The sequence below is a fragment of the Nilaparvata lugens genome, chromosome 3, assembly GCF_014356525.2.
Source record: "Nilaparvata lugens isolate BPH chromosome 3, ASM1435652v1, whole genome shotgun sequence".
Taxonomy (NCBI): Eukaryota; Metazoa; Arthropoda; class Insecta; order Hemiptera; family Delphacidae; genus Nilaparvata; species Nilaparvata lugens.
The window spans coordinates 17,620,240-17,636,726 of NC_052506.1; the positions used below are offsets into that span (position 1 = coordinate 17,620,240).

The following is a 16,487-nucleotide window of genomic DNA, read 5'->3' on the forward strand; positions in this document are numbered from 1 at the left end:
ATTTGTTGAAAGAAGAGGGTTTCTAGACTCTTGATTAATGATAAAAGTAAAGTGTAATATCGAGTGAAGTATAAGTGATGTAAAGGTCTTTTCACACCTAGCGTAGCGTAGCTAGAAATAAGTATTCAGAAGGCGTATCCGTCCTATCTCCCAATGTTGATCAATCATTTCACACCAGCGTAGCGTAGACTTAACTACGCTAAGCTAGGTTTGAAAAGATCTTCGGTGGAGTGTAATATGAAGTAGCAACAATGAAGTTTAAACGTTCATTAATCTCAAAACAACATAGAAGCATAGAGAAACAATAGCATAAGAAACTTACGCTATTGTTTCTCTATAATAGCAGGTAGAAAATCTATCTATGCCCTGAAGATAATGTTGTATTTATTAACAATATACATTACGAATATGAAATGATACAACAATTATGTCCAAAACTGCTCAATCTCTCACTTCAAGCTACACAGTCGAGAGGTTATCTTCATAAATTGAATTATTCACTGATTACTTCCTTTCACAGAAAACTATAAAACATCATTTCACATTATTTTTAAAAACAATAACATTTTGAACTCAATATTACAAATCAAAAATAATATCAAAGATGTGTGATGTTATTTAAATGAGAAAACGCTAGATGAATAAATGATACTGTACTTACCATTTTGGAGAGGGAATCGAAAATGTTGCTGAAGAGCATCATGGTCAGGCGCTTCTCCTCATCACTTGACGATCCATACAGACCTTGGCCACCAGTAGATCCATAATATTTGGCGCAGCGATCATAATGCAGAGTAAGCAATCTCAGCGCCACTGTTGTGTATTCGGTCAGCTTGGAAACATCAACAGTCAGTTTTCTCAGCAATTTCAACAGCATACTCGGTTGCATGGAGGACGTAAGAGCTACAAGGAAGTCAGACACCGCTTCTCGCTGTCCCTTGGTGAGCATTCTGTTCTTGGACAATCGGTAGACTGTGTGCAAAGTGGCGTCCAATAAGCTGGCGTAGTTGTCTGCTTCGTTGTAGAACTTGGAGTGAGTGATGAGGAGAGGCAGGATGGAGTTGCCGATGTAGCGATTCATGGCTAGAGCCATGTCCGATTCGGAGCCGTCGTTCCTGTCAAGCATGGTGGCTGCTCTCAGGTCGGGAAGGAACGCTTCTTCCAGCAGCCTGAAGAACAGCTCTTGAGTTTCAATTCCGTACACTCTCTCCAAGAATAGAACGACACTCTGCTTGTGGCCAGGAATGAGTCCCGAGGGCATGTCACTCTTGGGTCGCTCCTCGCCCGCTGCAGGGTTCTGCAGTGTGAATTTGAGACTGAGGACACCCTGAAGATCCTCCAGAGGCACCAGCGATCGCAGGATGGCTCGAGCTCGCAATGACTCATTCTTACCCTGAGAACAAGAATAGAATGAACTTGAATTGGAATATTGAAGAGAGTATCTATAATTTTTTATCTAAACTGAATGTTAATTATCTTCTTCTTATTCCATGTATGGAATTGCCCTTATAAAAGACGTCGGGATTCCCGTCGCACAATTAGCTGCATTTTTCGCCGATTTTATAGCTCAAATTTTCGTTTTTTTCTACATCCAGATTAAAATCTGAATATCACTGACTTGAATGTATGAGATTTTTGTAACTGTATTTAGTTTTGGTGAAATTCAACACTGCTAATAGTATCCATCAAAGTATCACATAATTATTAACGATAGAGCTTTCGAGGTGGACAAATCTTTTTCCATACTACTCAATTACATTATTCATACAGGGTATTTTTAAGAATCTTTCATTTGAAAAGATCGTAAATCTTGGTGAAAGTAGTAAAATCATACTTTCTGTTAGTATTGCGATACTATAAATGATGAATTGAACGACATTTTTTGAAGCTAGGCTTCAGAATATCCTTCGATGAATCGTATTAAAGATACTACTTCTCATTCATAAAACCTTATTTTACATGAGATATACAACAGTAAAGTCAGTGGAAATTGATAAATTTAGAATAAAAGAATATGTTTTTATGAAGGAATTGCCACGTTTAGTTTACCTGAGCAATAACAGAAGAATCAGGAGCACAGCGTCCGAGCAAGTCGACCAAAGTACAATAGAAGGCAAGAATAGCAGCTCCGGTGTCGATATAGTCTTCATCGTCATCGGATTCTGGAAGCGGGTGTTCGAAATGCATCACCATTGTTGTGCCTTCTGGCTCATCCATCACCTTCCTTCTATCCGCAATTCTCTCAGACATCTATAGAAAATTCATAACATTTTTAAACGATTATTAAAATTAATTCAATTTACAAGTGAAATTTGTGAAAATGCCAATGCTGCTGTAAATTTATTAGTAAAAAATAAAGCACATCAGCATGTTTTCGATGGATACGGTTTCTGGAAGGAAGATTTAGAATAATAATCTTCCCTATTGACAGGGAAAGATTCAGGCAATGCCATCATAGCAGGCATATAAATCAGTAGTTTATAACATAAATGTACCAGGCATCACAGGCTCATAAATCCGTCATTTTTTATTAGATGACATTTTTAGATAGATTGTGATATGGTAAGGAAGATTCAGCCAGGGAATAATAAGAATGATTCATCTTATAAAAAATTTAAATTATAACTAAAAGAGGAATCATGACAAAATTTACTAATGTAATGTCAGTCGGTGACCCGGTTCCAAGTACAGTAGATGATCAAAACCGAATATCCCTGTAAGTGATTGGACATCCTGGAGGATCGTTATTGTAAGTTTGTTCAAGCATAATATTTGATGGTAAATACTGTCTTATAACTTATTGGTTTCTTCGTTCATTGTCTATGACTGATAGCTAGAATATTTTTATTTCCCAGCCTTTCATAATTTTTCAACTGTAAATTTAGATTCTTCATCATCAAATAAAATTTAACATCCATTAAAACTTTCACATGTCTAGCAAAAATTGAAATTTTCATTAATTCTTTAAATTACAGTATTTTATCCTTTCTAAAATATTCGTTAAAACCACATTTGGGCTTCCTATACTCCTACATTCATTAAAATGGCATTAAAAATTGGACTATATATTATTTATGATTTACTCGATCGAAAACAATAACAAAACTTTGACTGACCTTGTTAGCATCAACAATTGCTCTCAACAAGCCCTCTCCTTCACCTCTCAGTGCTGGACCAAGGCATTCAGGTCTCCTAATCAGTAGCCTGATAACCAGGTTAGCGTTTTCTTCAACACTTTCACCTGCAATCAAATAAAAAGTTATTCGAAAATATATTTAGCAGTCACCAATCCCACGACCATCAAGACAATAATACTAAATTACATGAAACATTATTAATTTTAAAAACGTTGTACATATTAAAAAAACAGAATTAAAATAGATTTTCAAACATGTAATAATGCAATTGATAAAAATATTATTGATACTGCGTTCATTCTACAATATTATTTATCATCATCATCATCATTGACAAACTCCAACAGAACTTATGAGCCATATTTCAGGTTAGCATAAAAAATGACCTACTATGATGGGTCGCCGCCAACCTGTCTCCCCGACAACTAAGCTCCTCGCAATTTTGATCACAGGCGTCAGTAATATCGCCTGGCAAAATATACCATTGCCGTCAACTAGTCTCCCCGACTAGAACGAAGGAGCTTGGTTGTCGGCGACAACTAAGCTCCTCACACGCTCACGACAACCAAGCTCCCCGACAGTTGATCCCCTGCTGGATATGAGGGGTCTGGTTGTCGTGATCGTACCCTACAACTAAGCTCCTCGCACGCTAACAACAACCAAGCTCCCCGTCAGTTAAGCTCCTCTCTCAGGAGCTCAGTTGACGCCGTCAGTTGATCCCCTCAAAAGTGGTTTTAAAAGGAGCTTTACTGACGGGGAGCTTAGTTGGCGCGTTCCCACTATGATTATAATTTATACAATTGTCGACTGTAACTAGACATACAGCATTCACTCAGGAAGTTCGAGATGATATTGCAATAGCCTGAAGCTTTATCACATTACAAGTTGTATCAGAGACAAAACACAAAGATCACATCACAGTACATTCATTTGAAAAGTAAAACATGTTGGATTCAAGCTTACCATTCACCCAAACACAGAAGCGTAGAAAATCGAGGTATCGTTCACCCTCCACGGGATCCCATCCAAGATCAGGATATCCTTTCTCAACAAGTTCCGAGTTGGACTGGAGACCACATCTGGACAAGTAGATGGCAATTTTCTCCAAGTAGTGTTCCCTGGAAAATCATACAAATCTTATGAAGAATCCCATTTCGGTGGATTGCATTTGGTATCAGGAAGTAACCAATACACCGACAATCTATTACAATTAATAGAGAAATCTACTGCAACAGTTCTCTAGAAACAGTTTTCAAATCAACATTCCAGAATATCCTAATCTGTTAGCGACATTTCAAAAGGTATTAAAGCTGTACATTTTAAACTTTCTGAGCAAAACCTACTGACTTTCACATCACAAAAAATATAAAATCGAGAGAGATTTAGCCTACCTGAGAGCAAGCGCAAGCTCAGTGTTCTCCATGAGTGACGAATAGGCGACATCAAGAGGAGTACTGCCCCTCAACGAAGGACGAGACAGGAGGATGTTGCTGTTCTCCAGTAGAAATGCGAAGTGGTCGAACATAGCTTTCTGATTCTGTCTAGATGTTCTACAGAAGTAGCAGAGGAATCTACAGCAAGCTACAACCATTTCGTGAGATGTGTCCTGTAAAAAGACATGAATAACTGGTTCATCGGAATTTATTCATAATACTTTCTTTATTGTAATAATTAGGAGTTGTGTTGCCTTCTGCAATTATTTCAATATTTTTTGTATTTTTCGAATAATTATGTTAAATTTATATGTTTAATCAATAAACATAAAAAGAAGTATGAATGCTGAAGTATGACAGTCGTAAGGCCCATTGACGGCTTAAATTATACATTCAGGCGGTAGGACCTTCCCGTAAGGGACTCCCCACCAACAAAAGCCATACGAATTTACTTTTTTTATATGTTTAATGATTATGTGTTTTGTTTGAAAAAAATAGGTTAGCAGGTAGTAATAAATAACAAATAATTTATTCATTCATTCATTTCAATATTTAAATTACAAGATATAGGTATGGAAAAAGACAGATAAGCATTCAAGAAAACATTAGCTGGAGTAGTTATTGTGGTAAAGTGACTATTTGAATACTGAGATTTACTTATTTACTCTGATAATATTGAAATTCTATAAAAAATGAAGTTGACAAAAAAGATAAAGTACAAAAGAACAATATAGAAATATGTAGTATAAAATATATAAAAAATACAAAACTGCAAAAGAAGTCTCTTTTTCCACTATTTTCATCTTGGTTATTGATATTAGAAAAATAGATGCATCAGTAAGGCAGTCGCATAATGAGACGCGACACGTTGTGACCCAAGTCTGCTAGATGAGTTAATATAATATTATAATGTTCACATAGAGACGAAGATAGCACGTGTGAATAATATAATATGATATTAGCTCATCTAGCAGACTTGGGTCACAACGTCACGTCATGTCACGTTGCGTCGCGCCTCAATATGCGACTGAAAGTGGTGAAATCTAGTCATCATCCATCGGGAATGATGGCGTGATTCACTTTTAGTAAGGAGCTTTAAATTCGCTTTCCTGATAGATTAGCGTACGGTCTATACAGATACCTTTTCTTTGGCGAATGGCTCTCCCTCTTGACCAGCCTGGGGGGCATCTGACTGCGCTTGCGCTCTCCTGCCCAATGTGTTCATCATCACAGCCATCACGTTCTCATGCACACGCAGCACTCTTATCAAATCTGGATGCTGGAAAAACGTGTGATTGTTGACCAGTTTCCTGAAACCATCAAACATCAGTTATTTGTATTGTTGAATGAAGCCATGCTCTCCTCAATTTGCATTAAAGATTTAAGCAGTTTGCTTAGAATAATAATACTGTATATTTTATAAGAAAATATTTTTTTCAATCTGAAATTGAATATTCAAAGAATAGAACTACTTCAACGATACTACATCAACCAATAGCAACTAATAATACGTAATTCAACAGAAAGAGAATTGATATTTTCCGTAAATTTTCAAATGCAATGAAAGTGAAAAAATTAGTAGCTATGTGTAGCAGTAGAAAATTACACCTTGAATCAGACGTAAATCCTTTCTTTGAGATTGAGACAAAAGTTTCAATGAAACGTTAATATCATGATCTTTTCGTTCGTTGGTTTCAATTGGAAGTCAATAAATTAATATCTATGTGTAGCAGTAGAAAATCAGACTTGGAAAGAGACTCAGAGCTTTTGTTTTTCGAGAGAGAGTGTGAGACAAAAGTTTCAGTGGAACGTTTATATCATCTTGCTGTGAGTTGGCCACAGTAAGCTGTAAATCAGTGTTGCAGACTTACACAATCTTTGTTATTCACAATAGTCTCACCGTTCCTTGTGTAGAGATACGTTTTAGTAAACTCTCTTTTCAAAGTTTTCTGAATTATTTCACCATCACTCTGATTCTTATAATAATGACTACATAATTCCTACGTATAATATTAAATTACTTGATCTCCTGGAAATCATTAATAGTTATGGAGAGATTAATTATTCTAGCTTTATGGCGGGACATCAGTATGACATGACATCAGACCTATTATGGCAGAAAAAATTCAATAGAATAACGTATGAAATGAAGCTGTATTATGTATTTTTCAGGGAAGAATTGTATGTGAAAGGTTCAATGAATATATTGCTAACGGCAGCTTGAGACCGTTGATATGGAATTTGAATGAGAATGTGAATAATCAGACAGTGTACTAGAAAAGATACATGGATTCTCACCATAAGCGCTCACGCATGAGGCCTTCTTCCTCTTGGGACATCTGCACCGGCAGCAAGGCACGAATCTGACTGAGTCCGACCCACATGAGGGCAGCGTCGTCCTTCGTTTTGCTGTTGATCACATACGTCTTTCCCAATGCACGAATCAGCTCTCCAACAGTGTCGTACTGGCGCACCAGAAGACTGCAGGAATTACAAAGAACAATGAAAAAGTATCCAACACTAACATATGGGAATTTTCTATGTAAATGACATGAAAAGAAAAGTATGGAATAGAATGTGACAACGGGATAGTAAGAGAAAAAGAGTAATTTATGCTCAGTTAAATCAAAACATCCACTCCAGGAAAAAGTAATTGAAGATGCGTAATCCTGAATTAAATTTATTGAAAACACTTTGTAGTTTACAAAGATACACAGTGTCTCAACTAAAACAAAGCTATTATTGAAAACATTTGATTCTTTCAAGACACTTTCAAGAGCTGCTGAACCCTGCAGTGACAGCTGAGAGAGTGCTGTATGTGGAGCCCTACATTGAGGATGAATTGTTGGATGCTTCATTCCAGATGCAGGAGTTGAGGAAGATCATGGCCCGCGTGAAAGATGGTAAAGCACCTGGAGAGGATGGAGTACCATATGAATTTTTCAAAAATGCGCCCACCTGTTTCATGGAAAGTCTGTTGGATCTTTACAATAGAATGTACAGCACTTCCTGTGTCCCAGACAGCTTCAAGAGATCAATAGTTTTTCCTATCTTCAAGAAAGGCAACCCTGGGGATGCTTCAAACTACAGAGGCATTTCATTTGGCAATGCTGGAGCAAAGCTGTTCACTGCAATTCTCCTTGATAGACTGAAAGCATGGGTCAATCGTGATGGAAAACTGAGAGAGTTCCAGGCTGGTTTTCGGGAGAGTTATTCAACGGTAGATAACATTTTCAATTTGATGGCAATTATCAGAATGAGGCTTGCAGTCAAGAGGCAGAAAGTCTATGCTTTCTTTGTCGATTATTCAGCTGCATTCGATCGAATTGACAGACATTCGTTGTTTCTCAATTGTCAGAAATGAGAATTTCCACAAAAATGCTAAGAATCCTCCAAGTTATTTATTCAAACTCCACAGCGAGAGTCTGGAGTCAAGAGGGTCTTTCAGATGCATTTGAAACTAATACTGGCGTGAAGCAAGGCTGTCTGCTGAGCCCCCTACTGTTTGCATTGTTCCTAAACGATTTAGAGGAGAATATGGAGGGGGGTGTGAAGCTGAATGACACAAATATAAGAATACTTGCCTATGCTGATGACATTGTACTTCTTGCATCAAATAAATTAGATTTGAAAAAGATGATCACAGCATTAGAGGAATATTGCAGAAGATGGAACCTACTTGTCAACCTTGATAAATCCAAGATAGTGATTTTTAGAAACGGTGGAAAACAAGGAAGGCATGAGAAATGGTGGTACAAAGGAAAACCAATCGAAGTTGTCAATTCTTACAAGTATCTAGGAATAAATCTGACGTCAAGACTTTCAATGACACTGCATTTCAGAGAGAGATTGGCCTCGGCGAAAATGGCATTAAGTCTGTTTAATAACCTGTTGTTGAACAATGCTATTACATTCGAAGCAAGCTGAAGGTGTTTGAAGCGGTTGTCCGATCCATAATGTGCTATGGTGCTCAGGTGTGGGGAAGCAGGATATTCGACTTGGTGGAGAGTATACAATGGGTTTTCATAAGAAAAGTGTTTAGTCTGCCAACATATTCTCCCAAACTTGCCATGCTTCTAGAGACTGGACTACAGCCAATTTTTCTACATACTCTGAGGCTACACTTTGGATTTGTCAAAAGATGCTTGAAGTTATCAGAGGATAGATATTCAAAATGTATAATGGAGGAGATGATCAGTAAAGAAGCGTTTATGTTTGAGGATTGGCGGAGACTGGAGGAATCATTCAGCATCTCATTGGATGGCATCAGAGATGGAAGTTTGAATACAGACCAAGTTTTAACAACAATAGGAGAAAAACTGTATGATCAACAGGTTCAGCAAGTCGTAGCTAGTCAACGTTACCCTTTTCGGAGCCAGCTCAGTCATAGCAATGAATACGTGTCCGAGGAGTATGACTTCAAATTAATTAAGTGGTTCTTCAAGGCTAGGAATGAACTCATACAATTGAACAAATATTCCTACACGCGAAGCAGCAAACTTTGTTCTTTGTGCAATATGAAGGAAGAAGAGGATATTGTTCATTTCATTGGCAGGTGCCCTATTCTTAGTTTCTACAGGCGAAAGCATCTGGGAAAATCGTGTCTTCCTTGGTCAGAGATGAAAACGCTTTTGAATGGTGAGAACTGGCTGAAAGTGAGTGGGTACTGTGCGGATGCATGGAAATATAGACATTTTCTGACAACTGAATTCAATTATTAGTGCCTAATTCGAAATTGTGAGAGACTTTATTCATTGAAAAATTTATTTCTTGTATTAAAGGAAGATTTACAAAAAACTCTTTAAAAGTCATGTATACATCTCAACTCACCCTGACGGTCAAGTACCAAGGGTTATCAGCTTGCATTTGTTTATTATAAATTTATTTACTTGTATAATATTTGCTCAATACAATAAAAGCTATTCTATTCTATTCTATATTCTATTCACTTTGTAGTTTACAAAGATACACAGTGTCTCAACTAAAACAAAGCTATTATTGAAAACATTTGATTCTTCAACTTTGTTAAACTTGCTTATATAAAGATATTTCGAATAATAAATAAAAGTTTATGCATTTATAGAACATGAAAGTACATTTAGTTAATTTCAAAGAGAATGTATGATAATGTGTTGAACAATACTGCAGTTATTTATCTATTCTCATTCACAGCGATGACTGCTGTTTTGTAAACCAATAGACCAATCAAGGAACAACTATTGAGGAATCAGTTGACGAAAAACTGAGCATTAATTCAACGTGTCAACTTTATCAATTAATTGAAATAATGCATGAGTAAGTATAAATAGTAACCTATGGAAAATCTATGAAGAAATCAACCTATGGAGAAAGTGTAACATACGAGATCTTGTAAGCAATATTGATAAATATACTTAATTTGTTAAAACCTGTATATTTCTGCCAACTGACCTGAACATTTCTCTGACAAGTTTAGGAGATTCAATCTGAGTTTCTTCTGCCCATTTGACAATAGTACTTATCAGAACTTTTCTGAAGATTTCTGTAAAATACATAAAATTCAATGAATTAGGTGGGGACGAACTATAACTCAGTTACTTCTTAAGTTAGTAAATTTGCATTATAACCGTTGAGACGGTTTTTTATAATTAGAAAATGATGAAATCATCTCAAACAAATACTACATCTGTGACTTACAAATTTGAGAGGGAACAAAAATTATGACGAACAAAGATTTTCAGGGAAAAAGAAATGAAACTATGAAAACTTTTTAGGAAGAAGTTTACAATGAGTCCCATGCTACAACCATTCTCTACTCAATGAATATAATTTTTCATAAGGGCTTAAAGCTAAATAGTAAAGAATTCAGGCTTGAAGCATCACTTTATTACTCCAACTCCTATGTAATAATAATTACCTTCAGGTGTTTTCTTCTCCGGTTCTTCTTCTATCTGAGGTGTCTCTTCTAGCTCTTTAACAGCATTTATGAAATTATAAAGGCGGTTAAGGGCACTGGGTTTCTTCAGATCGTCAGCAGACACTTCCTAGAACCAAAATACAGGATCAGATAATGATAACTAAATGCAAACATCAAGTAAATATTAAAATAGCCTATGAGAAAAAAGTCAGTTCAGACCACTAAAATTAAAAAAAAAACCTATTCCCCGAGCTGTTGGAGTTGGAACTCAAAAAATGAAGTTATTGAAGAGGGTATTAAGAGGTGACTGGAAATCATTAAATTATAAACATTCTATGTATGAGCATTGTTGACGAAATAAGGTTCGAAACACGCATTCCTTTCAGGTTCTTCCATAACACAATTACTAGAAAAATTTTCCACTCCAACAGACTATCAGCAGAGAAAACTTCTATAATATTCTATAATAAAACTTCTATAAAATCTGCTGTGTTCTGTACTATCAGGTAGTTGATAGTACATACATTTTTGGGACTCAAAATAGTGTGTGAATTGAGTTATCATTTACATAACCTCTAGACTGTGTATTCCAAATTAAGGTTCAAAGCAGTTTTGGGCGAATGCCTATTGTTTTTACCTGCATTGTATCTATTGTCTATGAATAAATAAATAAATGATAATACTCTAGAATAATATTGATCTATGATTGAATATGCATTCAATTCCAAATGAGAAGATCAACATATTATTATTAGACACTACTCATTCTAATGTAACTCCACTTACATGCGATTATCAGGCATTTAAATGTTCATATGATAGAAGGAGTATCAGGAATTACAGTGAGTCCAGAGTATAATATACACCATAATGGGCGAAATTTTTGCAATAGATAATTAGGTAGGTATTATTATCAAATAAGCATTAAAATAATCTTTTGTATCAAAAATGAAAATAAAAATGTATTCAATCCAAGCAATATATACAATATATTCACCTCTTCAGATGGTTCCTGGAGCGCTAGTAGAGAGACTTTATGCATCAATTGTTCGTGGAAAGAATTCAGTCGTTCTCTGAGCTCATCTCCACATGGACAGTTCTCGGTATCGCCCTCTTCCAAGTTTTTGAAGCCAAGAATAGCATTCATCTAAGAACAAATTGAAATCATTACATAAGTAGTTGATTGTTTTTGAACAGATATTGTGGTATTTCGCCATAATGAATAACAAAATTAAAGTGGTATTAACAACATCTGTGTCTCATTTATTCATTACATGAGTAATTAACCAGTAACAATAAATTAATGATCAATTTGTCATAGAATATTAATTTTAGAAGTTGTGGCACCAGAAATTTCAAGCATACTAAAATTTATTTTGAATTGATAATTCAATGAAATTCAAGAGGTAATGAATTGTGAGTTAGGCTATAAACAATTTGTTGAGAATATCAGGGAGAGATTATAAATATTATCTTCACAACAAGGAAATTCTAAAGGATGAAAAAACCTGGAGATTTAGACAGAGGATACATGGCAGAGGATATTAGAGATATTATTAATATGAATAATTTAGAAATTAAGGTCCACGAATATACAAGAGTAACTCGAACTTCACAGACAATTATTGATAATATCCTCACAAATATAGAAGGTTGTAATGTCAGGTTAGGTAGCTCAGATCTATCAGATCATAACTATCAAATTTTAGATGTTAAGTTGCAGGCCAGAATCCAAGCAGAAAAAAAACTTTTGTGAAAGAAATTCAGCAATATGAGCTAAGAAATATAAATTGTTTGAAGCAGGAACTGCTTCAAGAAAATTGGAGTAGTGTTTATAACAGTTGTAACCTAAATTACAAATATAAGCAATTCATTGATACTCTAAGATTTCACATTAGTGTATGCTGTCCAATAAAAAAAGTCAAAGTAAAAAGTAAATTGAACAAAGTAGATGAATGGATAACTGAAGATATCTTACTCAAGAAATATTGTTAGGGAAGCTTATGAGGAATTTAAATTAGTGAGGGATGTTCCGAGTGAAGTCAAATACAAATGTCTAAAGAAAAACTATGCAAAAGAAGTGAGGAAAGCTAAGTGTAAGAAAACAGCTGAAATATTAACAACTAGTACCAATTTTAACTCTGCTGTTTGGGAGGTAATTAATAGAAATAGGAGAGCAGCTCAAAAAGATACAGTTACTAATGTTCCTAGGATAATCGATGAACATGGAAATTATATGGATGATAGTATAGACATTGTAACTTTTTCAATAAGTATTATCAACAGGTGCATATAATCTCCAAAAGTCACTGAACACTAATACTTGTAATACAACTACATTAAATGCTGAGCCAATTGAAAAGGTATTTAAATTTCATCCATTATCAAGAGATGAGTTGTCAAAAATAATAAAAAATTTGAATAACAAAAAAACAGTAGGATTGGATGGGGTCTCAAGCAAAATTTTAAAAGAATGTGAAAATGAATTACTGGACCCTTTATTGCATCTCCTTAATACTTCACTAGAGCAGGGTATTTTCCCTGATGATCTGAAACAAGGAAAAATTTTGCCAATTTTCAAGAGCGGTGATTCTGAAAGAGTTGAAAATTATAGACCCATTAGTATTCTAAATGTAATAAGTAAAATTTTTGAAAGAGTAGTTTTAAATAGGCTACTGATGCACCTGGAAGAAATTAATTTCATATGTGATGAACAGCATGGGTTCCAGAAAGGGAAATCTACTAAGACTGCAATAGTATCCCTTGTTGAAAGACTAATAGATATAATAGATTCAGGTGAGAAGGCAGCCGCAATATTTCTTGATTTATCCAAAGCTTTTGATTGTGTGAACCATAGAATATTATTGGAAATACTAAAAACTGTAGGTGTGAATGGTATAGAACTAAAATGGTTTGAATCATATCTCATAGGTAGAAACCAGTGTGTTGAGCTTACCAAGGTGGATGGGAATGAAATAGTAAAAATTAAATCTCAAAAACTGGAGGTCCAGGCTGGAGTACCTCAAGGCTCAATTCTGGGTCCCTTACTGTTTCTGTTGTATGTGAACCAATTACCAAAAGAGTTAAAAGATCACAGAGCTCTGTTGTTTGCTGATGACACATCGCTTATCTTTAACAATTATTTATTAGATAGTCTAGAAATAAATGCTTTTACTGGAGTACAGTCAATTGTCCAATTCTTGAAGCAAAGGCAATTAACAATAAATAGTAAGAAATGTCAATTCCTACAATTCAAAAGTAAATATAATTCAGTAGAGGATAGAGAAATAAATGTGTTTGTAGAGGAAAATGAATTAGACCAAGAAGAGAAAGTAGCATTCTTCGGAATTTTATTGGACAGGAAATTAACATGGCATCCTTACATTGAGAGGATATGTAATAAGATATCATCTGGGGTATTTGTCCTGCGGCAGCTTGCTAGGCTGAATGATAAAAAACTACTGTTAACTGCTTACCATGGACTTATACTATCTCATATTAGGTATGCTATTTTAGTATGGGGTAATTCATCTCAACAAAATATGGACAGGGTGTTTAAGATTCAAAAGAAGGCACTCAGATGTATAGAGAAAGTGAATAGGTTAGACTCTTGTAGACCTTTATTTAAAAAGCTTGGTCTATTAACGGTGCCATCTTTGTATGTATATGAAGTTGTAATGCATGTGAAAACGAGTGGTGTGATCCAGAATTCAGATGTTCATGAGTATAATACGCGAAACAGAGCAGATTATCATATAATGGGTCACAATAGTAGGTTATTTGAACAAAAACCAGATTATATTGGTAGGAAATTTTATAACAAGCTACCTCAAATCTTGAAAAGTATTGATGATTTGAAGATTTTCAAAAAACAATTAAAAAATATTTAGTTGATAGAGCTTTTTATAGTGCACAAGAATTCCTTTCAAACCTAAACTAGGTTGAACTACTTAGTGTTAGAATTATTATGTAATACCATGACTTGTCTTATACTCCATGACTGGAGTCTTTAGGACGTAATCTTGAAAAAAAGAAAAAAAAAAAAGACTTCTAACCTGCTAATTTCATATTCAGAAGGTCGACCACACCAGGAACACATATCAGTTTTAAAATAATAATAACTATAGATGGATAAATAATAGAAAAAATAGTTATCAATAAGTTGTACAAAACCTGTTCTCTGGGAGGACAACGAAACTCTCTTGTCTTCTTGGCAGCGATAGCTGATGGTAAATCAGACTGTTTGATCTCAACATATCTCCGAAGCTGGTCCTGAAAACAACAGGCAGTATTTGAATTCCATAGTCGTTTTGCGAATATAATTTCTAATATATGCTCATAAATCAATATTCATGATTCTGTATTTATTTAGCGTATGGCAGATGCACAACAAATATATAGCTCATGAGTCTCAAATGCCTAGATATACACTGTATATTTCCAAATTCTTTGAGATGTTGTGTAGTTTCAATCATATTTCTTCTGTATAATCATATAGAATGAAAATTACGATTTTCAACTAGACTAATACAAAATACAAGATTGTTGAACGTGAAAGTTTTTAAAACATATTTAGAAGATGCTGAACTTACTGATTGCAGATCTCCAACGAATTCAATACTGAATGAAATGATGGCTTCGACCCTGTGACGGAGCTGGATGTCACAAAGATGATGCAGCAGGTAGCACATCTGCAGTTTAGCGCCTTCAGCCATCTTCATATTCAGTAATCCTTTACGGTGCTCATCTTTTCCATCTTAAAAATAGAAAGATATTTTGTAGAGTTCCTTACTACATAAGACCTTCTAGCAATAGCATCACTACACATAGTTTTAATAAATAATCCTGCAGAAATAAAACTTAATACAGATGCAAAGAACTGTTGAATATCATCCCAACTCATTCACGAGTACAATATTTGACATAACTATATTAATATAGAATTAACTATTGTTACAGATTTAGTTGAATGAATTAAGTAACTTTTGTTTCAGAAACAACAGTGCGAAACATTATTCTTCTCAAAAATTTTTGTGTGGAATTATTATAAATTTCTATGTCTTCATGTAAATATTATGAAATAAGATAGCTTACTATTCAATTGAAAACTGATAAAGTTTGTAGAGTGAATATTGATGTTGTGAAACTTTTCAATAATTGAAGAGACTTAATATTTTCCATTTTAATTGAATTCCATTAAATTTTCCATTTAATTAATTGAAAACTTCTATAGTGAATCAACTCAGAAGTATGTCTAAACAATTTCTACGTTACTCATAATGTCAACAATTTTCAAAGTTGTAACTTATGGGAAATGAATTGGAATGAGGTTGATGTCTACTTTATAATGGTAACTAAAATAAGAATTTATATTTACAATTTAAATTTGACAGTTAGTCTCAAATTTGTGATTATTATAAATTATAAGTTGATCTTTAAAAGAACCTAGTCCACTAATTGATAAGGTTCCGTTTTGAGACTAATGGTTGATTAAGTAGCTACTAAAGTGATTTTTTTCTCCATCATTGACATGCATACGAACAATTCGTTGAATTTTATAGGCGAAAGTACTAACCTTTCTCAAAGGATGTATCCCAAGTTTCTGGATTGAACATTATAAGCAGCTTCATAACATCTTCATCGCGCAGCATTCCAACCAGTAATAGTCGATCAACCAATTTCAAGAGTGGCCTGCAGAACAGAGAAAGAGATGATGGGAATATAATAGAACTTTATTAATATTATTAATATTAACATTGAGCTGATGAAATCTAGAATTAAAAGCCTGAAGAACGTTATTTTGAAAGTTAGCTTCAGGTGCGTACAGCTAAAGCCAAACGAATCAAATACAGCTAATGAAACAAATAAAAATATTTAATCTCAGTCATGAAAATATATCAAGCTTATTTAATCTTTGAAAAATATTTTTTCATGACGAATAAGATATAGGTCTAATTGATTATTTTATTTTTATGATAAAGATAACTAGTTTATGTCGTTCTGTAAATTTGATGTAGGCTA

General features: G+C 34.5%; 1 protein-coding gene across 1 annotated transcript in view; it reads right to left on the reverse strand.

Moving 5' to 3' along the window:
- LOC111058307 (ryanodine receptor) overlaps positions 1-16,487 on the reverse strand; it is a 149,015-nt gene that overhangs the window by 54,991 nt on the left and 77,537 nt on the right. Inside the window, exons 42-54 of the mRNA XM_039422722.1 lie at positions 16,042-16,157; positions 15,059-15,222; positions 14,640-14,738; positions 11,464-11,613; positions 10,467-10,593; positions 10,001-10,091; positions 6,869-7,051; positions 5,712-5,880; positions 4,529-4,743; positions 4,101-4,255; positions 3,117-3,241; positions 2,050-2,250; positions 662-1,393 (exon numbers count right to left, since the gene is read on the reverse strand). Coding sequence (XP_039278656.1) covers positions 662-1,393; positions 2,050-2,250; positions 3,117-3,241; positions 4,101-4,255; positions 4,529-4,743; positions 5,712-5,880; positions 6,869-7,051; positions 10,001-10,091; positions 10,467-10,593; positions 11,464-11,613; positions 14,640-14,738; positions 15,059-15,222; positions 16,042-16,157 — 2,527 coding nt within the window. The remainder of the gene's footprint in view (positions 1-661; positions 1,394-2,049; positions 2,251-3,116; positions 3,242-4,100; positions 4,256-4,528; positions 4,744-5,711; positions 5,881-6,868; positions 7,052-10,000; positions 10,092-10,466; positions 10,594-11,463; positions 11,614-14,639; positions 14,739-15,058; positions 15,223-16,041; positions 16,158-16,487) is intronic.